The sequence below is a fragment of the Colletotrichum phormii genome, assembly GCF_030913505.1.
Source record: "Colletotrichum phormii strain CBS 102054 chromosome Unknown BDP81scaffold_24, whole genome shotgun sequence".
NCBI classification, from domain to species: domain Eukaryota; kingdom Fungi; phylum Ascomycota; class Sordariomycetes; order Glomerellales; family Glomerellaceae; genus Colletotrichum; species Colletotrichum phormii.
In genome coordinates, this window is record NW_026851466.1 from 386,979 (window position 1) to 412,023 (window position 25,045).

At 53.3% G+C, this 25,045-nt stretch overlaps 10 protein-coding genes and 1 non-coding gene across 11 annotated transcripts; 7 read left to right on the forward strand and 4 right to left on the reverse strand.

Annotated features, from left to right (window-relative positions):
- Positions 1-346: 346 nt before the first annotated feature.
- Positions 347-1,612, forward strand: BDP81DRAFT_398555 (kinetochore complex Sim4 subunit Fta1-domain-containing protein; the record flags this gene model as incomplete). The annotated part of the gene is made up of 1 exon (XM_060588478.1): positions 347-1,612. The coding sequence occupies one exon, from the start codon at positions 347-349 to the stop codon at positions 1,610-1,612; it is 1,266 nt and encodes a 421-aa protein (XP_060440466.1).
- Positions 1,613-2,661: 1,049 nt separating this feature from the next.
- Positions 2,662-3,774, forward strand: BDP81DRAFT_398556 (family 10 glycosyl hydrolase; the record flags this gene model as incomplete). The annotated part of the gene is made up of 3 exons (XM_060588479.1): positions 2,662-3,111; positions 3,177-3,411; positions 3,479-3,774. The coding sequence occupies 3 exons, from the start codon at positions 2,662-2,664 to the stop codon at positions 3,772-3,774; spliced, it is 981 nt and encodes a 326-aa protein (XP_060440467.1).
- Positions 3,775-4,403: 629 nt separating this feature from the next.
- Positions 4,404-7,307, forward strand: BDP81DRAFT_330119 (uncharacterized protein; the record flags this gene model as incomplete). The annotated part of the gene is made up of 1 exon (XM_060585373.1): positions 4,404-7,307. One exon carries the CDS (start codon positions 4,404-4,406, stop codon positions 7,305-7,307), a length of 2,904 nt encoding a protein of 967 aa, XP_060440468.1.
- A 318-nt stretch (positions 7,308-7,625) lies between these two features.
- BDP81DRAFT_357489 (acetylxylan esterase A) lies at positions 7,626-8,813 on the reverse strand. Its single transcript, XM_060586338.1, has 2 exons — positions 8,233-8,813; positions 7,626-8,176 (listed from the first exon to the last, which is right to left on the reverse strand). The coding sequence occupies exons 1-2, from the start codon at positions 8,656-8,658 to the stop codon at positions 7,733-7,735; spliced, it is 870 nt and encodes a 289-aa protein (XP_060440469.1). The 5' UTR covers positions 8,659-8,813; the 3' UTR covers positions 7,626-7,732.
- A 612-nt stretch (positions 8,814-9,425) lies between these two features.
- Positions 9,426-12,415, reverse strand: BDP81DRAFT_437666 (fungal-specific transcription factor domain-containing protein). Its single transcript, XM_060591245.1, has 2 exons — positions 11,710-12,415; positions 9,426-11,642 (listed from the first exon to the last, which is right to left on the reverse strand). Exons 1-2 carry the CDS (start codon positions 12,171-12,173, stop codon positions 9,752-9,754), a joined length of 2,355 nt encoding a protein of 784 aa, XP_060440470.1. The 5' UTR covers positions 12,174-12,415; the 3' UTR covers positions 9,426-9,751.
- Positions 12,416-13,650: 1,235 nt separating this feature from the next.
- Positions 13,651-14,502, forward strand: BDP81DRAFT_329918 (glutathione S-transferase; the record flags this gene model as incomplete). The annotated part of the gene is made up of 3 exons (XM_060585354.1): positions 13,651-13,713; positions 13,774-13,854; positions 13,909-14,502. 3 exons carry the CDS (start codon positions 13,651-13,653, stop codon positions 14,500-14,502), a joined length of 738 nt encoding a protein of 245 aa, XP_060440471.1.
- Positions 14,503-14,638: 136 nt separating this feature from the next.
- BDP81DRAFT_t300 lies at positions 14,639-14,721 on the reverse strand. The gene has a single exon. It is a non-coding gene; the product is annotated as a tRNA-Arg (tRNA).
- A 382-nt stretch (positions 14,722-15,103) lies between these two features.
- BDP81DRAFT_329937 (major facilitator superfamily transporter) lies at positions 15,104-16,923 on the reverse strand (the record flags this gene model as incomplete). The annotated part of the gene is made up of 5 exons (XM_060585358.1): positions 15,104-15,452; positions 15,528-16,057; positions 16,111-16,288; positions 16,347-16,663; positions 16,750-16,923. 5 exons carry the CDS (start codon positions 16,921-16,923, stop codon positions 15,104-15,106), a joined length of 1,548 nt encoding a protein of 515 aa, XP_060440472.1.
- A 1,081-nt stretch (positions 16,924-18,004) lies between these two features.
- On the forward strand, positions 18,005-18,943 carry BDP81DRAFT_329848 (dihydrodipicolinate synthetase; the record flags this gene model as incomplete). The annotated part of the gene is made up of 1 exon (XM_060585348.1): positions 18,005-18,943. One exon carries the CDS (start codon positions 18,005-18,007, stop codon positions 18,941-18,943), a length of 939 nt encoding a protein of 312 aa, XP_060440473.1.
- Positions 18,944-19,902: 959 nt separating this feature from the next.
- Positions 19,903-21,822, forward strand: BDP81DRAFT_464629 (cytochrome P450; the record flags this gene model as incomplete). Its single annotated transcript, XM_060594170.1, has 7 exons — positions 19,903-20,143; positions 20,179-20,305; position 20,345; positions 20,440-20,579; positions 20,630-20,780; positions 20,951-21,576; positions 21,657-21,822. The coding sequence occupies 7 exons, from the start codon at positions 19,903-19,905 to the stop codon at positions 21,820-21,822; spliced, it is 1,452 nt and encodes a 483-aa protein (XP_060440474.1).
- Positions 21,823-23,787: 1,965 nt separating this feature from the next.
- On the forward strand, positions 23,788-24,927 carry BDP81DRAFT_330026 (uncharacterized protein; the record flags this gene model as incomplete). Its single annotated transcript, XM_060585366.1, has 1 exon — positions 23,788-24,927. One exon carries the CDS (start codon positions 23,788-23,790, stop codon positions 24,925-24,927), a length of 1,140 nt encoding a protein of 379 aa, XP_060440475.1.
- Between the last annotated feature and the right edge of the window lie 118 nt (positions 24,928-25,045).

Consider the following 25,045-nt stretch of genomic DNA (forward strand, 5'->3'; position numbering starts at 1 on the left):
ACATTGGCACGCATTAATATTCTGTCTGCCCGTGCCTTGCCTGAGCGCCCATCACCAACTGGTCCCACTGTAGCTTTAGCAGGCTATCCTCATTACTTTCAACACATCATAGCTATCACGCACACAACATCCGCGCGCCTCCGCAACACCCACGATTAATCCCACTAAAAGTAACCGCCGACCGACGCGTATTCTTTGCAGGCGATTTCTACGAACCTGTCATCGATCACAAAAGTCGCAGGCCCAGCCAACACCAACGCGACATACTTGCATCCACTAGCAGCCTGAGACATCACCGCTTTTGTGCCCATTCCCGAGTCGCCAGCACCATCGCCAGCTCTTCACCATGCCTCCTCGCGGTCGCCCTCGTGCGGCCGAATCCGATCCTGAATCGCTACCCGACAGACCATCTCCATCGTCCCTCGAGGAACGCGAACCGCCTCCGCCCTTCTTCAACACTACCTTTTCCACCCATCGCGCATCGCCGCTCTTCGTCGGCGCCAACACCCTAAGCTTTCCTCGATTGCAGACACTGTCGCAGCGCTTACGCGACACGCTCGTGGGAGACGTCGTCAGAGGTGTACAGGTTGGGCTGGAAGGCAGCGACAGCTCTCTAGGACGCGCCGGTCCGTTGGAAAAAGTTGGCATCCGATGGGTCGGTGTTGAAGCACTACTGGGCGCCGCCGACGATACAGACCCAGATCTGAGCAGAGATCTTGTCAGCGATGCTTTTGGAGCCGACGATGCGGCCCGAAAGAAGAGATGTCTCGTCTTCGAGATGAGATACGAGAACGCGCTGTGCACAGCTGTCCTGCTACCATCGCTCTCTGAAAAGATGGCGGAGGAGTCTACCGGTGGACTACAGTCGGCCAATAACCTCGGCGTGCCCGGTTTACTTGCCAGCAGCGGCTCAAAAGATGACAGGCACTTTTTACATCTGCCTCTGCTCCTCCTGCGCATGCCAGCACCTCTGAAAACAGTTATTGTCGACTTCCTATCAAGCACATTCGACTGCCGCATCAGTCCTTTACGCCTCGGTACGAAGGGCCTTACCACGGCATGGGAGAGATGGATCGAGGATGCCGGACTCCCCGCACAGGGCCCTCTGGCAAAGGACATGGTCTTGACCCTGGGCTTCTACATACCACCAGCAGTGACTTCAGATGGCACAGACGAACAGCCCCCAGACGGACTTGGGATCAAGTCTATCGACATCATCATTCCGGCCGAGGAGCTTAAGCGGTTTACAAAGGAAGGAAGAGCCCTCACGAACCCGACACTTACCAACAAGACGGGTCTCACTCAAGGCTACCAAGACGATCCAAGAAAGAGAAAGAAGCTCGCGGGCGGCAAGGCGGACGAAGGATGGGGATGGGTTGACGGTGAGGGCGACCAGCAAGAAGCATTCTTACATGCCTTGGGGGCCTACTTAGAAAAGCATCTCGCCCTCAATCTCTTCCATCCGGGCGTGAGAGTCACCAAGATTGCTTGCGGCGGGTTCGTGCTCTCAGAGGGACGTGTCAAGGTGTTTGTTCCACCTGGTGACGACGACGAGGTTTTTGAACCGGTCAGAAGTCTGATCAGCGATCTCATCGCCAGCGCCAACTCTTGATTCATAGAGGCCTCGATACATCACGTTCAACTACGAACAAGGCCAACAACCTAGTGCCTGTATCAGGTGCCCTCTCATCTGCTTGCGAGCAGTCTAGCGGACGGAACTTCGATTCAAAGGCCCGACTAGCACTCCAACACAGTCGGAGCGGGGGTGTGATGCTCAACACACCCTTCGACCTTGCCGGGGACGACATCACCAGAGGTGAAGGCTTGTATGCCCCTCAACTAGGGTGAAAGTCCGGGGAATATGATCAATTTATTTCAATCTAGGACAATTTCCCGGCCCTATGGCTCATACCGGTTATCCGAGAAGCTACATCAAGTAGCCCTTACGGGTGGAAGGCCTCTCATAAGCAGCAATGGTGGCCAAGCCTCCAGGGTTTCATTCGGTACGCACCAAACAAGGGTGGCTTTTTGCAGCTACCGAGGCTCGCAAAACTCGGATCTCGCGAAGTTCGGATGCTACCTAGGCGCCTCACTGCAGCCGCCCTGAGCAATAACTCGCAATCTATCTGAGAACCACGAGATCACTGCATGGCCAGCAAGTTGCCGCCGCAGCGCCGAGTGCGTCATGCAATGTCCAAATTCATGACCAGTCCTCCCGGGTAATGTCACTGCCGGATGCCACCCAGGGACTAACACATTCAGCCGCCATCTACCATGCTTATTCCCCGCATTACCAGGGGAAATGCCTTTCTTCCAGGCCGGCTGGTATCCGCTTCTTACACGATCAATAGCACCTTCCGTGCCATTACGGCTTGTTACCACCGAACTTGGCTTTCCAGAACGGGCTGCAAATCCTGGTCTCTGCAGTTGCGAGCCTCTCGTTTGGCTTTGGACCGTGCCCGAATAAGCAATTCGGATTATGGTTATTGTATAATAGTCTAAGCAAATGAGCGGTCCTTCATCTAAGGTTAAGCCATGTGTGTTAGTTAGAGCCTCCATCTACCCGAAGGCACAACTTCCAACTCTATAAAGGCGACTAGTCAAGACAATGCAAGACACAACTCACAGCACCAAAGTCCACTCCTTTCCACATCGCTCACAATGAAGTTCTCCTCAGGCCTCGTCTGCCTCCTGGCACCCATCACCGTCCTCGCCGCCCCCCTCGAGGAGAGGCAGGCCTCGCAGTCCATCGACAAGCTCATCAAGGCCAAGGGCAAGCAGTACTTTGGCACCTGCAGCGACCAGAACCGCCTGACCGCCGGCAAGAACGCCGACATCATCAAGGCCAATTTCGGTCAGGTCACGCCGGAGAACTCGATGAAGTGGGACCAGATCGAGCCGAACCGCGGCCAGTTCAACTGGGCCACGCCCGACTACCTCGTCAACTTTGCGCAGCAGAATGGCAAGCTTGTTCGCGGGCACACTCTTGTCTGGCACTCTCAGCTAGCGGGCTGGGTGAATAATGTTCGCGACAAGGCTGGTTTGACGACTGTTATTGAGGACCATATCAAGGCTGTTGTTGGACGGTACAAGGGTAAGATCTACCACTGGGTAAGTCTTTCTCCGTCTCCTCCCTCTGCCTCTATAATCAAATTCCTCTAACGCGTACATAATAGGACGTTGTCAATGAGATCTTCAACGAAGACGGCTCCTTGCGTTCCTCCGTCTTCTCGCAAGTCCTCGGCGAGGACTTTGTCGGCATCGCTTTCCGCGCCGCCAGGGCCGCGGACCCCAATGCCAAGCTGTACATCAATGACTACAACCTCGACCAGGCGAGCTACGCCAAGACGCAGGCGATGGCCCGCAAGGTCAAGGAGTGGATCGGCAAGGGCATCCCCATTGACGGTATCGGTACGTGTGAAGCCGGCCTATATGCCATGACACCAGGTATCATGCAATGCTAATCGAGACTCTCCAGGCTCCCAAGCTCATCTTCAAGCCAACCAAGGCGGCAACGCCCTCGGCGCCCTACAGACCCTCGCCGGCAGCGGCGTCAAGGAGGTAGCCATCACGGAGCTGGACATCGTCGGCGCCAGCGCCGCTGATTACACGGCTGTGACAAAGGCCTGTCTCCAGGTTCCACAGTGCGTCGGTATCACGGTTTGGGGCGTGCGTGACCCCGATAGCTGGAGGGCGCAGAATAACCCGCTGCTGTTTGATGCCAACTATAACCCCAAGGCGGCTTATAATGCGGTGGTGACTGCTTTGCAGTAAGGATTTTGGTTGATACAATGAGGAGCTTGGCTTGCTTGTTGGTGACCTGTTCGGTTTCTGCCTTCATGTATAAATTGGAATCGTGGCGATTATGCCGTCGAGTATATAGGCTTCTTCTATGCACAAATTCAACCCTTACGATTTAGTTCTCGTTGCTTGATGGTCCGAATCACATGGAAACGCATCGAGCGCTCTTGTCGGATTTATGCGTATCCGAGACGACCAGACTGTCCCGACGTCTTGCCGGACCCAAAGGTCGGTTTCCAACGATCGGGAAGTTGTTGGCGTATCATGTGGGAGCGATATAGGTAACTTTCTTGGTAGATTGTAGTACAGTAGTGCATACATACGTTGCCCAATCTACTCCGTAGTCGCTATCGGTCCCGTCATCGACGGGACTTTTGTGACGTCGACTGCATGATGGTTTGCTATACCCTGTAAGCCACGGTAGGGTGTATGCAGTTTGCCAATGATATAGCTACTTATCCATGTGCCAGGAATCGGCAAACAATTCCTTCGAGATGCCACGAAACTCCGATTTGAAGACGGGTGACGGACTCCGATAATAAACCGAGTGTCCTTTGCCCCAACGCCAGAACAATCAAGGACTGGTTGAGGAGACATTGTCAATGGAATCCCAGGAGCCGACAGAGAGTGTCAACCCGGACCGGAACTTGGTCACTCTTCTTCAATATGTCGCCACGTCTTCATCTCAGTCGATCATAGCATACCAAGCGGGGCACGCCCCAGAAGATTCCGTTCCAACAGCCGTTTCCTACTCAGATCTGCTCTACATGGCTCATGCAAACGCTCAACTTCTTCAGCGGCTGTGTCCGCTACCCGAAAAAAACGCCGAAGAACGCCGTGTCGTCTTGCTCTGCCTCGACAATATCCTGGACTCCATAGTCTGGTTCTGGTCGGCTGTTATCGCGGGAATCTTGCCGGCAATCTCAACTGCGTCGATTCTTGAGCCTGATCGATCAGACTACCTATCTCATCTACGTATACTGTTGAAAGATCCGTTATGTATTGTCCACCGGTCGCTCTCAGGTGCGAATGGATCGCGGGACTTTGCTGCGAGATTGCCGGTTGAAAGGACAACTTCCCAAAGTCTCGCAGCGATGAGTCGATCGATGTCTCCACTGCCACTGTCCAGCCATTCCTCTCGGTTCGACCCGGCGGTTCTGATGCTGACGTCGGGTACGACTGGCAAAGCCAAGGCGGTACAGCTCAGCCATGGTCAGATACTAGCTTCGTTAGCAGGCAAGGCCAAGTCTGGTAGATCTCATGGCGACGGTCCCTGCCTCAACTGGATCGGCATGGACCACGTGGCGTGCCTGACCGAGATCCATCTCTTCGCAATGTATATGGGCCTCTCCCAAGTGCATCTTCCAGCGGAAGAGGTGCTCTCCAGCCCTGTGCAGCTACTAAACATGGTCAGCCGCCACCGGGCTTCGCGAACCTTTGCCCCTCATTCTTTCTTGGCGAAGTTATCCAGGGAGCTCGAGTCAGAGCAAACATCTTCGTTAGGTGGAGATCTAGATCTCAGATGCCTTCGATGGCTTGGTTCCGGAGGAGAGGCAAACATGGTAGATGTCTGCGAGAGGCTCCAAACCCAACTCGAGAAGTACAGTGCGTGCAAAGATATCATCGTCCCGGGGTTCGGAATGACCGAGACTTGTGCTGGGTGCATCTACAACACCAACTGCCCGACTTATGATCGAGATCAAAACCACCAACATGCTTCCGCTGGCGAGAGCATCTCTGGACTACAGTTTCGAGTAAGACTCCGAGATGGAAAGTCCTCGTCTGAATTTGCAAATACCGGCCAGGTTGGGCTTCTGGAACTCTCCGGCGACGTGGTATTTGACAGGTACTACAATGATCGTGAATCTACTGTGGCATCTTTCACAGACGATGACTGGTTCACTACTGGCGACCTCGCTTGCGTCAACCAAGACGGTCAAGTAAGCCTACAAGGACGGTCCAAGGACACGATGATTATCAACGGGGCGAAGTATTCCCCGAACGAACTAGAACGCCACCTCGAACGGGAGTTGATCGAAGGCGCGGTACCAAACTCTTTCTGTTGCTTCTCAACTTTAGCCCAATCATCAGATACTGAACAAATCGTCGTCGCTTACTTACCCTCCATTGAGGAAGATGATACCCGAATCCAAACCAAGACCCGCAATAGGATAGTCGATGTTGTCGGCATACATACGTCCTCGTCTGCCATCGTTCTACCTCTGAAAGCCATGGATCTCAAGCCATCGGCATTCGGAAAGCTGCCAAGGGGCGCAATCAAGACGGCTTTCGAGAATGGCGCATACAATCAGGAACTGCGCAAAGCGAGCGAGGCCTACGCAGTGGATCACGACGTCGCAGGAGGGACAACATCCCCTCTTGAGGTGCTCGTTTGCCGCGTAGTTCAAGAGCATTTTGATGTTGTCAAAGAGCCACATGTGGGCGTCCAGACATCCATACTCCTACTAGGTGCTACGTCCATGGACCTCATCAAGATAGGACGTCTCATCTCAAACCGACTTCAGTTATGCGAAAGACTCACGCTCAGCCAAATATTGAGAAACCCAACGCCTCGGCGCCTGGCTGCGGTGATTGAAGGATTTGGGAAGAAAGATGGGGCAGGAAGTCTGGTCGTCACTCTCCGGTCTGACGGCAGACAGACGCCGCTGTGGCTCGTACATCCCGGTGTCGGAGAGATCCTTGTCTTCATGAATATTGTGAGGCTCATCGACGACCGGCGAGTCTATGCTTTCCGCGCGGAGGGTCTTGATAGCGGCGTTTCGCCTTTTGCTTCCCTGGATGAGTTGCTGGATTGCTACTTCAATCACCTCAAAGCGGTCCAGCCAACGGGTCCCTACGCCATTGCAGGATACTCATTTGGCTCTATGATTGCTTTCGAATTGTGTAAGAGACTAGAGGCAGCAGGCAATGTGGTTATCTACTGCGGTTGCTGGAATCTTCCGCCACACATTAAGCATCGCATGAGGCAGCTCGGCTGGGTAGAATGTCTTGCCAACCTATTTCACTTCACGGAGCTCATGGGACAGGGTCAAGCTATGCATCAAATACCTCTATTGCGCCAAATTCCAAAACAAGAAGCAGTAGCGCACCTCCGAGCCCTCAGCGACTCAGCTCGTTGGGTCGAGTTAGGCCTTAGCGAAGACGAGTATGTGAGGTGGGCAGATTTGGCATCTTCACTACAGCGCCTGGCACAGGACTACGAGCCACGGGGAAGAGTCCGCAGCATGGATGTGTTCGTCGCAGATCCTCTCAAGGAGGTTGCTGTTGACCGTGAGGATTGGGTTAAGAACAAGCTGAGCCGGTGGCGAGAGTTTGCGGATGACGTGCAGTTCCATGATGTTCCGGGCGAGCATTACTCCATGTTGGACGAGATCAACGTTTCACAGTTCGCCCGCAAGCTGAAAGATATCTTGGAGGCACGAGAAGGCAGGATCCGTCATGTTTCCTCTGCAGCTCCTCGGTTCGGACCAGCGCATAATACCTAAGGCAGGATAGTTTTAGCATCGTGGGCGGGAAAGCAGCGGATACGCAACTTGAAAATTGCAACCCTCGTGTTAGCTTTTCCGTGATGCTACGTTAAGAAGCCGCAGACAACCTCCGGCTTCCGTCTTTGAACCGGCAAGGCAGCCGGCCGGTTCAAGATAGTTAGCACCGGTCCGGTCCCGAGTCAGGCTTCCGGTCCGTCCCTCAGCGGCAGATAACTTATCCCCGCGGACTACGTTTCTCCGCGGGAAAGTCGACCTTTCCCAAAGGCCAATTGCACACCGCGGTCATAGAGCTGAGAGTAATTGCATACTGACGGCTAGTGAATAGGTATAATAATAATACGCCCTAGTTTATTGACTGCCATGATAGTGGCTGAAGTCTCCTTCAAACTATATCCAAGAATATTCATACGTGTCGTACACGGCTACAAGCCGAAGAACTTCATATCGTCATCACCCCGAATGGGCACGGTGTGTCCAACGCCAACAGCCCAAACACCAGTGAGGTGATCACCAAATACATCCGTGCGGTAGTTGGCAATAGGTGTGTTTTGAGAAGAAGTCGTAGGCTTGTCTGGGTTGTATCCAAAGACTCCGGACCACTGCTTGATGGTCTCCTGGTAGTTGGCGTAGTTGAGCGTGGTGTCGGTGCTGCCGTGGTAGATCTGCATGCGGGGGCGGGACCCCGTGTAGCCGGGGTAGGCGTCGTAGACCCATTGGGCCCAGCGTGCCGGCGTGGCAATCGATTGGCCTGAAGAACAGGTGCTGTTCCAGCCGTTGACGGTGCCGGTGTAGAAGCAACCGGCCGGAACGCCGTTGTAGACGATGCCAGCGGCGAAGACGTCGGGGTAAGTGGCGGCTAGGACGTTCTGTTGCCCGTTAGTCACTCGAGCATTGTCTCGTTAAGTTGTGGATGTTGACTTACGGTCATCATAGCGCCGGACGAAGAGCCGGTGACAAAGACCTTGGACTTATTGCCATTATACTTGCTGAGAGTGTATGAGACCATGTTGGCGATGGAGTTGCTGTTGGCTCCTCCGTTGTGCGTGAGAGTTGCCTTGGAGGAGACATCCCAGCAGGTTCCTGAGTACGGCGACTCGGGGTAAATAACGATGAAGCCCTTCTGATCTGCGAGTGTCTTGTAGGGACTGCTGTTGTAGTAGGCTTGAGCTGTACCAGTGCAGTAGTGAATGGCCACGACGACGGGAGGGTTCGCTGCCAGCTTGTCGGGGACGTAGATGTACATCTTGACGCCGCTGGGATTTGAGCCGAAGCTGGTGACCTGCTGCAGCGAGGCGGCGCTGGCAGAGGCGGCCAGGCCAAGGGCGGAGAAAATTGTGCTGAACTTCATGGCTGCGATGAACTTGCTACAAACAAGCGCGTGCTGATTCGGTCTCTGGTGAACGATCTTGGGTACGTTCTTGAGCAACTACTTATAGTCCCAAGGAACGAAGCGAACGAAGCTGTCGACAGAGCATCCTGTGGCGCATCTGGCAACTTTTGTAGACTTCCCTTCCGCCGCTCGCGAATAGCATCAGGGGCCGCATGCACTATGTGTAAAACCTGATCATCTCGTTACCCCACATCCAGGGTCGTGGTGAAAAGGGGGCCATCATCGTCAATTTAGCCGGTTGGCTGGGGGCCGTGCTAAGACCCATGTCTCATCCGAAAGCGAAGAGAAACTGGTTCATCTGGACTTGTCTAAAAAGCTTTTCTTCGGCACTTGCCTGGCTTCCGAAAGGGAAACCCGGCTCTTTTGGGAAACTCTGGGTGCCGGTATCCGTTGTCCAAAGTGGCTCTTGCATTGGCCTTCCCGAAGGGGGTGCCTTGCAGCGCGGAGCTGATGAGCCTTGAGAGGTGGTGGCATGCCGCATTGCTGATCTGTGCGGATAATTCGACGGGGTACTCCGTATTTCTACCGGTCATGCCGGGCATGGGTGATACTCCCGCGCTTAGTATCTGTAGGTTCATGTTCTATTGCCGAACAAGCTGGGATCCCACGTCGAAGCAAGTTGGCGATGAACAGCTCTGGTGGAGTTTTAGACGAAGCTTGAAGGAAGGGGCTCGGCTTGACAAGCAGCTCCATCCCCGTAACGCGAGACCACTTCGCCTCAATCTGGATGAACAAGCAGTATTTATTATTCCGGTAATTCTGGCAGATCGTTGATTCGGAGGCTCAGGCTTGCCGTGTTACCGATTGAGCGTGCGTTGTTCCCTGTCTCCTCACAACTCGCGCCCGATCTGAATGCTTTGTCTGTCTAACAACTAATTTGTATAGCGAATAGCTCTTATTACCTGGTATCTCAAACATGATACGCCATTACAATATCCTTGTCACCCGGACGAACCTCGTACTCGATGCGCGATCATCGGACATCCGGCATCCAGTAGACTGGCGATCCTTCAAAGTTGGGAAACGTAGCAAAGGCCTGAAGACAATCAGCTCAACACCCTAGTTGAAAATTCTGGAGGAAATCGTGTACCGAAGAGTCCAAGTCCAGCCAATCCGTCGTCTCCCAACCGCTCAGAAGGTTCGTCATCCCTTCGAACCCGTGTTGCTGGAATACCTCACCCATATCGGCTGGCGGTGCTGGAGCGCCCGAACTCTCGTCCAATTGCATCGGCTCCGCACTTCCATGATCGGCACGCTCAATGGTTGGTTTCTTCTCGTCGCCTGAAGGACCTTCGGAATGGGGAGTGGCCTCCTGTCGAAGTTCTTCGAGAATGACAGAGTATCTGCGGCTGGGGCTCTCGGCAGACGTTGCTTTCATCAAGTGATTCTGACAGCGATCCGCCAGTTCAAAGAGCCCCCTTTCCGGATCCTGTCTCCCTCTTTGAATCTCATAAACGTACACCACAGCGAGTGCACAAAAGGTGACGTATGGTGTCCACCAGAAGGCGTGGAACAAGGTTCCGTCGCTAGCCATGCCGTCAACCGTCTCAAGCGTGGTCTTGGCTGCGGTGATGCATTCATCTATGCTGTCGTCTAGGGGAGATCGCTGACCATGTCTTGGGCCACCCGTTCCAAGGAGAAAGGGGCGGTTGGCGTGCATGATGGCATGGCAATATGCCAGCTTGAGGGCTGTATTCTGCCTTCTGAATGATGGAATCAGAGACATGGGCCGAACGGTGCCCAAATGATGTGGCAAAGACTCGCGCCACCGGTGTAGAGCCTTCCCGTATCGATGCGCAATCATAAGACGATCATCTTTATGGACAGGTTTGATCGAGTACACCTCGCGAGAGATACCGTCAATGATTTGAGCGAGTTTAGCGTGGAAGATGAGGCTCTCAACGTGACAGTCCATCTCTGGCTCGTCACTTGATCTACCTTGGGGTGTCATGTCCTCATCGTTGACACAGTCGGGGAAGTCCTGGTCGATATCGTCATCGCGATACATCCTCGGCCGGCCAAATACAACAGAGAGATACTTATCGATGGTGTATGCCACCCAGAAAGTCCTCTTCCGGCACTGCGACAGGATGTAGTCCTTGTCACTACTCGCCCTGTTGCGTCCGGATTTCCGATGCAGACCCAGGGCTGAGATGATGGGAAGAATACTCCCGAAGACGTACCACGCTTGGTTCATCCGAGATGTCTGGAGGAGATACAGCACCTGTAAGAGGCGCGCCTGCGAGGACTCTAGCTTCGGCAACCCGATCTCCATATCCGTCAAACTCAAAGCCTGACAAAACAGAGCATCACTACGTCGAAGGTCAGCACTCTCTTCTTCGCCGACGTCTCGGACCTTGCTTTGCCGAAGGGTGACGATGGCGAGAATCGTCAATACAATGGAGGCTTTGGCGTAGCCGATTTCGTGGTGTAGCGGGCGGTTGTTCTTTGCATTTGCGAGCAAAATCTCGAACCATTGGGCAACGTAGCCTTGGTGTAAGCATCGATAAGTCACCACGCAGACATCAAAGTAGAAGTCCAGCATGTCCAAGCCGACCGACTGGTCAGGGAGAGTCGAAACGTCCAAAGATTGCGAATCGAATGGCTTGTCTCCTGCTCTCGTCAACCTCTGGTGCTGCTCAGTGCCGCTCGGTACGTTTCCCGGAACATCGGTGGTGTTGGATTTCTGCGACGAAAGTCGTTTCCATGCTCGGTGTAGGAACGTTAGACTTGACGTGGTGTCAACATACTGCCCTTCGATTTCGGCAATCTCGACTTCTGGCGAGGCTCGCGAGACTGGCAGAAGGCTACGGCGGCCACCTCCTACGATTTCCGGTTCCTCAGCCACAAGATCAACGCTTCTCGGCCGAGCCGCACCCTGGCGGGCAAGAGGGGGATCACGCGGAGCTAGGGATGGAAAAGGCGCCGCAGAGGGAAGTGGTCTTCTGTGAATGGTCAACTACAATTCTAGCCATGGTCAAATACTGCTAGACTCTTACAACGACGTACCTTGGGGCCTCTAAAGAAGTTGATGGGGCTAGTCGAGCTTCAGATGTCTCGTGGCTAGAACTACCGGCTGGGGGAGGTGTTGGCGGTCTACCCCGTCGATAGGTAGCGTCGTAGATGCAGGAGAGACGTTTCCGGGTGCAGACGTCGCAGGGTATCGTTCCGGAGCATTTCAGTTTCTTAGATTTGCAAAAGTCGCATGCGCGACTAACTTTGTGACTTCTTCGCCGATTAGCGGCGGCATTGGCGGCGGCGGTAGCAGCCGATGATGAACGGCCCTCGTCAGGCCCTTCAGGCGAGCCCTCGGGCAAGCTGCGTTTCCTCCGATCGGTAGTAGTCGACGGGAGGCTAGATGGGGAGGGTTGTGAAATGTTTGACGAAGGTGTCGGGGCGGATGTCGCTGCAGGGGCATCGTCGCGGATACCAGTGTCGGTGCTCGCCGTTGTTTCCGCCGGCGTGTCGGCCATCCTACCACCATCCACTGATATCCGACCCTCCGATGGGTTTGCTGACTGTCTCCACTGACTCAAGTCCGATCCTCCGGACTACCACGTCGATTCCAGCACCCACAACGACTCCTACACCGGGTTCGGCGCTCCGAATGTGTGCGCTTCGTCTTATTACGGCATATGGTGAATTCGTAGGTGGGTCATAACGGAGGATATCTCGTACCGGAACAAATCGAGAAATACCTTACGCCTCTCGCGTGGTGTGGCACGCAGATCTGGCTAGGAGTTTGTGCGCAGAAAACAGTCCGGAAAAGCAAAAGTCAGGGGCCAGCTGATTATTAAGGGGAGCAAACAAACCGGCCACCAACACACAGCAAACAAACCGGCCCCCTTGCCCGCTCAAAGCTCGGCTGAAATGCGGGGCAAGGATGAGCAAATCGGTTGGATCGAAACCTTCATACCCTCCACAAGTCCGGGCTCACTATTGCCAGAGTCTGTTTCCATGATGCCCCCTCGCTTCACATGCTGTTGATAAAGGATGATATCTCTCGACGAGGAGGTTGTCCAATGGGGATTGTTGCCGGGCAATCGCTACATGTGTTGCCCACGTGTTGCGTGCTTACAATCAGATTGTGTTAGTTTGTAACTTCGTCCAGTATACTCGATATGGCCTATGCATCAAACTGCTTATGACGAGCCGGCAGATAGTACAGCCTCGCCCTTTTCTATGCATACAGAAAACTCGCAAGAGACGTCTGGATAAATAGTTATGCAATGATATCATTAAGGAGCTAAATACTACGATACTTGCACAAAGAGTCGGATTTGTGGCCCGAATTGGCCTTAGTGACCCCCCTCAATGGAATGACAAATATGCCAACTCCCGAGCTTTGATCCCTGCTGCACATCATCATTGACTCCAGCGCTGCAGAAACGATGCAGCTGAAATCTTCACAGACACTCGCGCGGGGATAAGTCCAGCACTCAAACAACCATCATCCAAGTAGACAGCAGTCTGCAACCCACGGCCTCTCACTATCATCCCTTAGAGGTAGCTCGGCACCGATGTGGATGAGATCTGGGAGACTGTCTATCGGACGATCGGACGGTCAGTCCATCCACCCCCACCAGAATCCTCCCTAAATCCGGTCGTCTGCCCCGCTATCCCCCGCTCTACTCCGGACAACCCGAGCCGGTCCCTGTCCGCTGCCCTTCTGAGGCGGACGGCGGCTTCCAGAGTTGAACCGGCTCTCCAGAATTTCGACCCACCGGCCGCAGCACCGTTCGCTTCGTCGCAGCTTGCTCGTGAACTCTGCTCCTGGGCCCCTGACGTCAACATGGCGGCACACAGGACTCTGGACAAGCCGATCCCCTAGCGGACGTGCTACTTTATATCATGCGGGCCGACCCCTCATCTCTTTTACCTCGAAGCAGACAGATTCAACGACATCGAGCATCTACCTCTATCTGACTCGTATCGGAACAATTATCCAACATGTCTATCGAAGTTTTCCATCTTGGACTCTCTCAATCTGAGAGAATCGTATGGCTTTTGGAGGTTAGCAACAAGCATTAAGCAAATACCCATCTAGATCTGCAATCGCTAAGACTCTACTAGGAACTTGAAGTACCATACAAGTTGCATGTCTTCCAAAGAGACCCCATAACAGGTCTCGCACCTAAAGAAATCAAGGAGATTGTGAGTATTTCTAGCAGAGTTTGTGGATAGTGGATAGACAACTGAACGAGTCAGAACCCCGCCGGAACCGCACCGTATTTCCGCGATACCACTGTTTCACCGCCAGTCGAGCTCGGAGAGTCTGGTGCAACCGTTGAGTACATTCTCAACATTCATGGCAGCAAGGTCGGATCAGGAGCCCCGAGACTCCTTCGTACCCCCGATGACGCCGATTACGCCGCCTATCTCGAATGGTTTCATTTCGCAAACGGCACTCTGCAGCCCACTCTCGGCCGCGCTATGACCCTGTTGTTCGCCGGCGCTTCGCAAAGTGACTTTGGCAAGCGGATGGAGGTCAAGTCCCACGAGGCTCTCAAGCTGATCGACAACCGCTTGGCTAACAACAAGTGGCTTGCCGGTGAGAATCTGAGCGCCGCGGATATCATGACGGTTTTCACTCTGACTACCATGCGTGGCTTCTATCCTCTTCTGGACTTGTCGGAGCACAAGAACATTCTGCGGTACCTGAAGGATGTTGCCGAGCGCCCTGCGTACCGCAAGGCGCTGGAGAAGGGAGATAAGGACATGGAGCCTATGAACGGGCCAAAGGTCAAGGCTTTCAAGCAGTTCAAGGGATTCGGTGCCATCTACGAGTCTCTGGGCTACTAGAAGATTACTCAAAACAATACAACTCAACTCCAAGAGAAAATGACGCAAAGTACCGAATAATTGGACAAAAGAGAACACTTTCCTGCCGCAAGCTAGGTTATCCTGAGATATAAAAAGTGGCAAAAGTATACTCGCTTGACCAGCCTGGGGGTCGAACCCAGAATCTCCTGATAACATGATAAATCGTAGTCAGACGCCTTGCCATTGGGCCAACCGGCCGTGATAGTCGAGTAGTCGATCCACTGAGGTGGATACTGGTGGTCGTCGGCCTCAATCGACTTAAGAAGTTGAGGTTGAGGGTGATGTGGTGGGCGACGAGTTAGCTCGATAAGTAAGTAGACTCCGGAGTTAGAAACTTTCGATCTCCTGCGGGGTGGTTCATATATAATAATCAAAAACGGGACACAGGGCCTGGTTAGATCAGGCAGTCTTCATTGATTCTCTACGCTAGCTTAGCTAGCAGCCCTTAGGGAGGCAGGAAAAGCTCTCGTTCCACGACAGCATACAATGCACGGGTATGACAGCTTGAGAACATGTGTATCTTGGAAACGGACGTGAAGTTGTAATGGTATCTGGAAGTGTGGAAGTACTCAAGAATTTCTCAGAGAGCATATTTGAACAACGGGCTCTTCTCCCCCATGCCGCCCAGCTCTTCCTCAGTGTACCTTTCTCTGACCTCATCTTCAGTCTGGAGCGCCTTCTTATCATTCATCCTCTTCAAAAGAAATTCGAGAGTTATCACAGCAATGATACCAGCCGAAGCAAATCCAAACGATGTACCGAAGCCAGTGGGATATGTCGGCGCCTCTTTGTCGAGGTAGATGTAGCTGCCGATCAGGCCACCGATGTTTCCGACACAAACTAGGAAGCCGATGCTGATTGCTCGTTTCTCCGGGCTCGGCGTATTTGCTACGTTCCAGGCATTGACTCCAGGTAGGATCGGGTACATTCTGTCGATTGCGAATTAGTTCCTCGGAGTCTTCCACATTCAACAGACTGGTGTCTTGCGATGGAGAGAGACTTACCCGAAACAGGCCAGACAAACGGCAAAATAACACAATGCAATGTTGTCTTTGATGTCGGCACTCTTTGTGAACAAGATACTAAACGCAGCAACGAGGCAGAGCTGAGGGCCGATGATGAACGGCATTCGCCAGGAGTATCTGTCAGCAAAGACTGAAAAGACGTAGGCCGAAATAGCCCCGACTGCATACGGCGGCATCGTCAAAAGTTGAGCGTTGGCCGAGGTGTATCCCATGTTCTTAATAATCTGCGGCATCGTAAACTTCATGGCGTAATTCGGTACTGCATTCGACCAGTTTGCAAAAATCAAGAGGTAAATCTTCCAGTCTGTCAGAACAGAAATCAAAGCTTGCTTATCAAAATGCTTCTCTCTGAACTCGCTCGGTCGATGAACCCGCCGGGCCTCTTGTCGTAGTTCGAGATAACGCTTTTCGTCGTCGTCAAGCCACTTAGACAGAGCGGGGGAGTCGACGAGGAAGAAGAAACAAATGACACCAATGACCACTGTAGCCAGGCCTTCGAGTATGAAGATCTAAGACGTTTGTTAGAAGATTCCAGATTAAGAGCGATGGCCTCCGAACGTACCCATCGCCAGCTTTCGTATCCTCCAAAACCATCCAGTTTTGCAATGGCAAATGCTAACAGGCCAGAGAAGCCTCCACCAGATGCGGCGGACGTGTAGAGAAGAGCTATCCGAGTCTGTGTTTCATTTGGAAGGTACCACTTGGAGATGATCAGGATAGCGCCTGGTAGGAAACCTGCTCTGTTTACAAGTCAACATTTGCTACATTTGCCACCACCACCTAGAGGTGAATACTTACTCAAACAAGCCCAGGAATATTCGGACAGCAATCAGACCACCGTAGCTTTGCACCACGCCGTTGCAGGTCATGACAACGCCCCAGCATGTGACAATACCACCAATGTAGAGCGAAGGTCTCTTGAACATGTGAAGGATCATGTTACTCGGGACCTCTGCCAGTACGAAAGGGATGAAAAAAACAGAGACAGCAATGTTGTATTCGACGCCCGTCATATTGAGGCTACCTAATAGCCCTTCGATCTTGGCGTTCCCAATGTTGGTCTTGTCGAGATACGCCATGAGGTAGAGCAGAATCAACACAGGCATGAGTCGGTACTATTGAAGAAGCGAGTCAGATTATACTATTAGGTATATCAAGTAGTACGCAAATTAGGTGAGAGTGACAATCAAGGGGTACGTACGTCGACCTTGCGAACTGCTTTCTTCTTTTTGTCCTCTGGAAAGGTTCCGAGAAACGCAACATCCTCCGGACTCAAGTTGCCATGGCGTTGATACTCATCATGGGCAACAGAGTCTTTTTCGTGAGAGACGTGTTCAATGTCGGAGCGGTCCGAAGAGACTCTATTGACAGCCATGTCTCCTAATGCAGATTCGGGTGGTAACACTTTCTCTTTGTCAGGAAGCTCTCCACTGGATGAAATGATCGTCATGAAGAGATTTCTCAAAGCTAGAAAGTCGTCGCGACTCGGCTTTATAGTTGAAGAGCGGTTGACGGGGTCATCATATCAAATCAGGACTATAGAACCTGGGGAAGCGGCATAAACGTATGGTTGACTCTGGAGTTGCGGGGGGAATTTTGAAAGAATCTGGGGTACCGCCCTTGGCGCTGGGGTTCTCCAAAAAGACGAATGGCTCGGAAAACACGTATTTTCCAGTCTTGATAGTAGCGTCAAGCCACTCATGCTTAGCGTCAGCATCGATGGCAGCCCGGATTACAGGATTATGGTCGGAAATGACTGGATTAAGAATGTTTGACCTGTCACCCGACTTCATTCTAAAGAATCAGGCGTTGCTAGAGGCGGGGAGTGTCTCTGCAATGCGTTGCTGTCGCGCATGCCGAGAGAGTCGCGCTCTTCGTTCTGCGACCCTCTGCACCAAAGTTCAGGAGTACACAACCTATGAAACGGTTGCGGCATGTGGATGGGGTGACAATTGGACGAGCCCGGACTTGTCAAGCCCCATCCTGGCACTCACATCATCCTTTCCTAGTGCTCTTGGTTGTTGCCTGTGTGTTCTGGCCCCTCTTTTAGTGGACATGAGTCGTGGTTCCGGGCCTCCTCGGACTTGTGTTTCTCGGATTCCTGCCGGAAAAGAAGGCCACCATTTCACGCCGGTTCGGATGAGCGGGGCTGGCAGTCAGCTCCAAACATACGCTGCTAGCATTCACTCTTCTTCTAAACTCAGGAAAAAGATTGCAGGGTGCCGAACTTAGTAGACGCGACTTCGGCATATCCTCAAACGCGAGCTCATCTAGCCGCCAAGAGATGTTGTGTGTGTGAGGCTCATCATGATCTTGTTATATAAAAGCAGTCATTGCAAACCGTATCTCGAGACTTCCATTATTTTCACAACAGTCAAAGCACACATCAAAGTCCACAATCTCCAGAACAACTTTTGTACACTCACCAATACCAAAAAACATTACCCATCTTAATCATGGGTTCCAATGTCGGCCTTGACCTCCGCGGTCTCACCCCTGCCCCCGTCACCCCCTTCAACAAGGACGGCAGCGTAGACTACGATGCTATCCATCGTCTCGGATCCTGGCTCGGCAGCATCTCAGGCGTCAAGGGTCTCGTCGTACTCGGTCACGCCGGTGAGGGCACCTTCCTCACACAAGACGAACAACTCGCCGTCATCAAGGCTTTTGTCAAATCCGTCGACAACCGCATCCCCATCATTGCCGGCATTACGGGAGAAGGCACCGAAGTAGCCGCCCTCGAAGCTAAGCGCGCTCGGGAAGCCGGTGCCTCGGCCGGCCTCTTGTACCCTTCGCACGGCTGGCTCCGCTTCGGCTACCAGCCCGGTGCTCCGCAGGACCGGTACAAGCGCGTCTTTGAGGTCAGCAGCCTGCCGCTGATTCTGTTCCAATACCCGGACGTCACAAAGGCGACGTACAACTTGCAGACTCTTCTCGATATTTCGGCGCAACCTGGTGTCTTTGCGATGAAGAACGGCGTCCGAAACATGAGACGATGGGACACTGAGATCCCCGTCATCCGAAAGGAGAGACCGGATCTCCAGATTCTCACCTGCCATGACGAGTATCTTTTGCACACGGTCTTTGATGTTGATGGTTTCCTGGTTGGCTACGGCAACATTGCGCCCGAGGCTCTGATTGAGTTGATCAAGGCTGGCAAGGCAAAAGATTACCCCAGAGCGAGGGAGATCCACGACAAGTTGTTACCGGTGACCAAGGCTGTGTACCATCGAGGATCGCACATGGAGGGCACCGTGGCGTTGAAGCACGCGTTGGTTGCGAGGGGGATCTTGGAACATGCGACCGTTAGGTCACCTTTATTGCCTTTGGAGGATGGAGCCGAGAGCGAAATCTTTGCAGCTGTGTCTGCATCTTCGCTGTCTCGTGTGAAATAGTTAGGCAGTTTGAATATTCCAGATACTGCTGTGGTAAGAGAACACCTCGGGGTATGATGTTTGTACGGTAGCAACCAGAGAAGTATTGATTAGCACACAGACGAAAAAAAGACGAATCGCATAGGGATTCCTGTTATCCCCTCTGACAGGGCAGCCTCTACAGTGATCTCAAGAGTGATTTCCACCTCTAGGCCTCATCGTCGATGATCAGCCAGAGTTGAACCGCACCGCGGATGCCCTTGTATTCCAGTCACAGATCACCACTCATCGTACCTGTACGGGTCTAGCCAGTCTTTTGGAAGCAGCTTTGGCAACTAAGAAGACAGGCGTGCTCAGCCCGCTTTTAGCTGCTTTTAGGTCGAAGTGGCTTGAGACATCGTCCTGACTTCTGGTACACCTCATTCCATCAAAAGAGCCACCACCATCATCCACAAGGCCATAACCCAGTGCGCTACTCGGCAGTCAAGACAAAGAATCTGTCCACACCTCAGATACACAAGCGTCTGTTGGGTCGATTCACCAACCACGGTTCTCATGGCCACTCAACTTGGAGCAGACTGATGGTACTCTGACGTTAGAGCATCGGTCCCTAAACATGGGCCTATCTGCCGGATACAATGACAATCTACCGCGTCTTTTGTCTCGAAGATCGCGGTGGTCCAGGCTCAAGCTGTGGCAATCAAAGGCTTTTGTGGCAAAAGCCTAATGGCCAGGAACGGCCAACATGCGTCTTTGTGGCTCTCGATAGCACGAGCCAGGCACATGTCTAGACCCCATACACCTCCTCTCGATCCGTGATCCCCCTTTACCAAACGGCGGGGATTTCTTTCAGCCGTCTGAACCCGCAATGCCTCTTGTAAACGTGGACCATGCTTTAAGTCTCTAATCTTTCCATACCTCCTTACTAGTGTATCTGTCCAAGGTAACATCAGATTCCTAGGGTTTCTCACGGACAAAGTATGGAGTCTACCAGAGATCTTTCTTTCTTTCCCTCAATCTCTTGGGCCGCCGCCCGATGGACCCAGATCCTTGGAGTCGGGCTCGTGGCGTGGGCGCTCTACGGAACTTTCCTGGCAATCTACAGAGTCACCCTACACCCGTTGGCAAAGTTTCCCGGCCCGAAGTTCGCCGGCGCGACATACGGGTACGAGGTCTGGTTCGACGTGGTGCGCTGGGGAAAGTTCATGCATGATTTCAAAAGTCTGGCCGATGCTGATATCATCTGATACGTCTAGGTCCCATCGTCAGGATCAACCCGGATGAAGCTCACTGTAATGACCCTGAGTTTGTGGACATCATCTACGCGAATGGAAGCAAGAAGCGCAACAAGTCGAAAATGTTTGTGGAGGGATTTGCAGCAGAGTAAGTTGCCCTATCCCAGGTCTCGCTCTACAAATATAGAGTATGCTGACACGTGATGTGTAGCTTGAAAAATGTGAGCAACCTTCGGAAGGCGATCCAAATCAACCTTTCAAGTCGGCTAACTTTGTCGTCAGGCAGGATTTGGCACAGTTGACCACGCCCATCACCGCCCCCGCAGAGCGGCAGCGAGCAAGTACTTTTCCCGAGTACAGATTGCCAAGTTGGAGTGGGTGATTCACCAAGATGCCCAGCGGCTATGCGACAAGTTCCTTCGGTACCAGGGCCGTGGGCCATTCGAAGCTGCTTCACGGCCGACATCGTCAGTGATTACTGCTTCGGGCAGCCATTCGGCTTCCTTCAACAGCCTGATTGGGAGCCCAACTTCAAGGAGGCAGTCTATGTCATGTTGCAGTTGATTCACATCATGAGACACTTCCCGTGGACGACGTGGTTGATGGAGGCTGTTCCGTTGTTGGTGTTCCTGTTCGCATTTCCGTTCGATAGATGTTCAACATGGATAGGGATGTCATCAGAAAACTATCGTCGAAGATGGGAGCACTCGCTCGCTGAGAAATCCAAGGTGAGTCATTGTGACAGAGATATGCATACAGCCCATGCTGACCAGTCCATGTGAAAATGCCGGAGATGGTCAGACAGACCAAGTCAGCATACGAGGCCGGTATCAATCGCGACCGGACGACGGTGACCCACTCACTTCTGGAGTCAAACCTGCCACCCGAAGAGAAGACAATCAAGCGACTGACTGGCGAGGCGACTTTGATGCTTGCCGCTGGCACCGAGACGACAGCCTCAGCACTCAGCGTGTGCACGTATCACTTGCTTCGCAACCCAGACGTCGTTGAGAAGATCAAAGCCGAGCTTCTCTCCGTCACGACGGATCCAAAGCAGATACCGACCTGGGCCACCCTGGAGAGGCTACCTTACTTTGGGGCCTCTATCATGGAGGCACTGCGGATGGGTTATGGTTACCCGTCGAGACTGCCTCGAATCGCACCGGACGAAGACTTGGTCTACCAAGGCACGCGGACACCGCCGGGCGCCTCGGCGCCGGTAGAGGTGACGCATGTCATCCCGCGAGGTTATGCGAGCGGTATGTCGGCGTGGATCATGCATCACGACGAGAGGGTATTTCCCGACTCGAACAAGTTCCTTCCTGAGAGATGGCTTGATGAAGATGGACAGAGAAGGCGGGGTTTGGAACGGTACCTATTGACGTTCTCCAAAGGAAGCCGGCAGTGTTTGGGCATGCAGTAAGTTTCTCACTCTCTTAGCGATGGTTCCCGCATGAACCGACGGTTCAAAGTTTCTGAGCTTCAGCTAACCGACGTAGGCTGGCATACTGCGAGCTTCACGTGGCCATTGCTGCCAGGACGTTGCGCGTCCTGCCGCAGTTGAGACTCTACGAGACGACAGATGCCGATATTGAGTATGATTATGACCTTGCTGTTGCAATGCCGAAGAAAGGCAGCAAAGGGATCCGTCTAGAAGTGGTGTGAAGGATGAAGCCTGCATCAATGCATGCCGTGCTTGTGTGAAATGGCGACTTGGGGTCATAGGTCCTAGACAAGCTTTGATGAGCAATTGAATGTGTGGAAGTCATTATGATCGAGGTCCAATAGCGAAAGCTTACTGGCGTCATGAGATGATCATCCGAGCTCGAGAGTGTCATCAAGTTCCGTCGATGGCCGCTGGTCCTTCCTTACACTGTGGCTCAGTATGATTTCCTGCGAAACACCTTTCACTTTGCACCCAATTAACCCGCAGACGTTGACGTGATTTTGAATTGAAGTATGTCAGATTCGCGTTCCTCAGGGCGGGGGTTCAAGATGAGAGTGAGACTAATATGAGTGAGTGAGAATGAGAGAGACTGAGAGAGCGGCGGATGAGAGTGAGACCGCCGGAATGTCCGTGCGGCGCTTAGCGCCACACTGTGACCACATCCGATCTAGCGGGACCCACTCGGTCCCGAGCGCCGCGCCTACCGGGACCGAAGCCAGGGCCATCATGAACTGAAAATACGGCGAACGGACTCTATCTTCGCCGACACTACCAGCACAAATCTTCAATGATGGCTTTATGGTATGCAGATGGGCACCAGTCGAATTTGCTTCCACTCGTTTGCTTCCAATCCTTCACTGTCATTGGAAGCTTAGGTAAGACGACGCGCGCGCGAGTATTACCAATGCGCCGACCAACCCCCTGACTAAGGCAACGCTCTAGGACTCCAGGGACACCGCCAAAAAAAAAAAAAAAAAAAAAAAAAGACAAGTCAAGCCGTCCCTATTGATGATCTCCCACTCTAATCATCTGAATTCCAAAACTTCTGCTGAGCTGGGGATCTAGACCCGATGCGAATCTTGGGAATCAACGATTGGTAGAGGCTATTCATTGGGTCGCGACCTTTGCTCCCGGCGCGCGGCATCCCGAGTGGCACAGTACAGCAACAAAGGGCGACAGGGCCCGTAATACAGCCACTTGGCGCGGCATCTGGCCAGTTTCTCTCAAGACTCCGCAGTCAGTGTAGCAACAAGCATATGATCAAAAGAAAAAAAAAGCATCTTCTGTCCCCGTTCTCCTAGAGAGCGCGCGCTACCTCTGACTAATGCCGTGGCACCCGCCGCGCCGTTCGTTGCCTTGACTCGGCCTGGCCTTTCGGACCCCTGCCGCACCGAATCCCTACAGTGGACGCGCTGGAGTGGACGCGCTTCGGACATTGTCTGGCGGTACATCTGCCGTACGGCTTATTCCCACGTCTTTTGCTTGTAGCATCTCAGTCTCCGGATAGCACTACGACTAACCCGCTCCATGCGTCTGATCCCAAAACCGCAAGAAGAAAAGAGAAGCACACCAAGCTTTACAAAGCCCAATCTCGCTTGTCACACGCAAGCTCAAGCTGAATAATCCGAGCGCCGCTTCGTCTGAAACATTGGATTGGTTCTCAACTGGTCCCATCCAACGCGAGAGGAACGATGTATCCGCACAGGGAAAAGACCGAGCGGCAGTGCAACTAGGTAGGTAAATATGTGAACACGCAGGCATGTGTGGTACCTCACGTCTTTGGGGATGGGAAGTATTCGGCCGAAGCCCAGGGCGTCCGCTAAAAAGTCCCCGAATCCTCTGCCTTTGTATACTTTGTATAGATGAAATCATTCATTATCCTCCTCGCTCCCACCTTTCTCCTAGACCCTGCGCCCTCTACCTTCTCTTCTTACTGTAGATCTCTTTGTCCAAGCAACTGTGTCTCGTTGGGTGCCCTGTCAAAGGTGTCCACTCCCGCACTCCCCCACGACTATCCCGTACCGTCACATCTCAACCTCCGGCCCCCAAATACCGGCGACCTTGCTTACTTTCTCCCTTGATTGGGGAAGTTAATCTGACCCTCAACACCGTCAACACTTCTTTCACAACAAGAACGACTCGTGCCTCTCGTCAATTTCTACAACACAAATCACCCTCACAAAATGGTCAAACAGGTCGTGATTCTAGGCGCAGGCTACGCAGGCCTCGGCGTCGCCCACAAGCTGCTCAAGTACACCCAGCCCAAGGTCAAGGATCTCAAGGTCATCCTTGTCTCCCCCTCGACCCACCTCTACTGGAACTGCGCCGCCGTGCGCGGTCTTATTCCCGGCGAGTTCTCCGACGACACTCTTTTCAACGAAATCAAGCCCGGCTTCGAGAAGTACCCCCAGGATGCTTTCGAGTTCGTCCTCGGCAAGGCCACCATCTTCGACGCCACCACCAACACTGTGCAAATTGAGACCAACGAGGGCCTGAAGTCTCTCGAATACGCCCAGCTCATCATCGCTACCGGCTCTTCCCTCGCCAGCGGCGTCCCCTTCAAGACCATCGGCACCCACGAAGAAACCCTCACCGCATGGCACAACCTCCAGTCCGAGGTCAAGGTAGCCAACTCCATCATCGTCTCCGGCGCCGGCACCACGGGCGTCGAGACCGCTGGTGAGCTCGGCCACGCCTACGGCTCCACCAAGCAAATCACCCTCATCGTCGAGGGCGACGCGCCGCTTCCCGGCCTCCTGCCCCAGCTCGGCAAGATCGCCGCCAAGAACCTCCAGCAGCTCAAGGTCAAGCTCGTCACCAACGCCCGCGTCACCGAGGCAAACACCTCTGGAGCCCTCAAGTCCATTAAGCTGTCCAACGGCGAGACCCTCACCGCGGATCTGTACCTGCCCCTGTTTGGCGTCCGGCCCAACTCCTCCTTCATCCCGGAGCACCTCCTCGATGACAAGGGCAGCCTGAAGCTCAAGCACGACCTCCGCGTCGAGGGCCTCACCAACGTCTGGGGCGTCGGCGATATCGGCAACCTCGAGGCGAAACAGCTCATGCGCGCCGAGGGCCAGGCGCTGCACCTCGCCGACAACCTCGATGCCGTCCTCACCGGCAACGAGACCAAGGTCAAGGACCTCAAGCTCACGCTCAAGCCGCAGGTGTTTGTGACTATTGGCAAGAAGAAAGCCACAGGCCAGTTCAACACGATGAAGCTGCCTGGTTTCATCGTCAGCGCCGCCAAGGCCAAGACCTTCTTCACTGAGAAGGGTCCTGGTCTGGTCCAGGGCAAGAACATGGCCAGAGCGTCGATTTGATCAGCTGTACCAGGAAAAAACGATGTATGACGGAAGAAGATTGGTAATTGGGTTTGCTTCAGCTTTGATATCCCGGGTTGCGAACTGTCGTTGCTTTACTTGTTAGTGTGTGGGCACA

Excerpts from the sequence above, each read along its gene's own strand:
- BDP81DRAFT_357489 (XM_060586338.1), bottom strand. The coding sequence starts at position 8,658 with ATGAAGTTCAGCACAATTTTCTCCGCCCTTGGCCTGGCCGCCTCTGCC. Across the intron at positions 8,177-8,232 it reads CGTCCGGCGCTATGATGACC|AACGTCCTAGCCGCCACTTA; the intron begins GTAAGTCAACAT and ends AACGGGCAACAG.
- BDP81DRAFT_437666 (XM_060591245.1), bottom strand. The coding sequence starts at position 12,173 with ATGGCCGACACGCCGGCGGAAACAACGGCGAGCACCGACACTGGTATC. Across the intron at positions 11,643-11,709 it reads ACTTCTTTAGAGGCCCCAAG|ACCACTTCCCTCTGCGGCGC; the intron begins GTACGTCGTTGT and ends CATTCACAGAAG.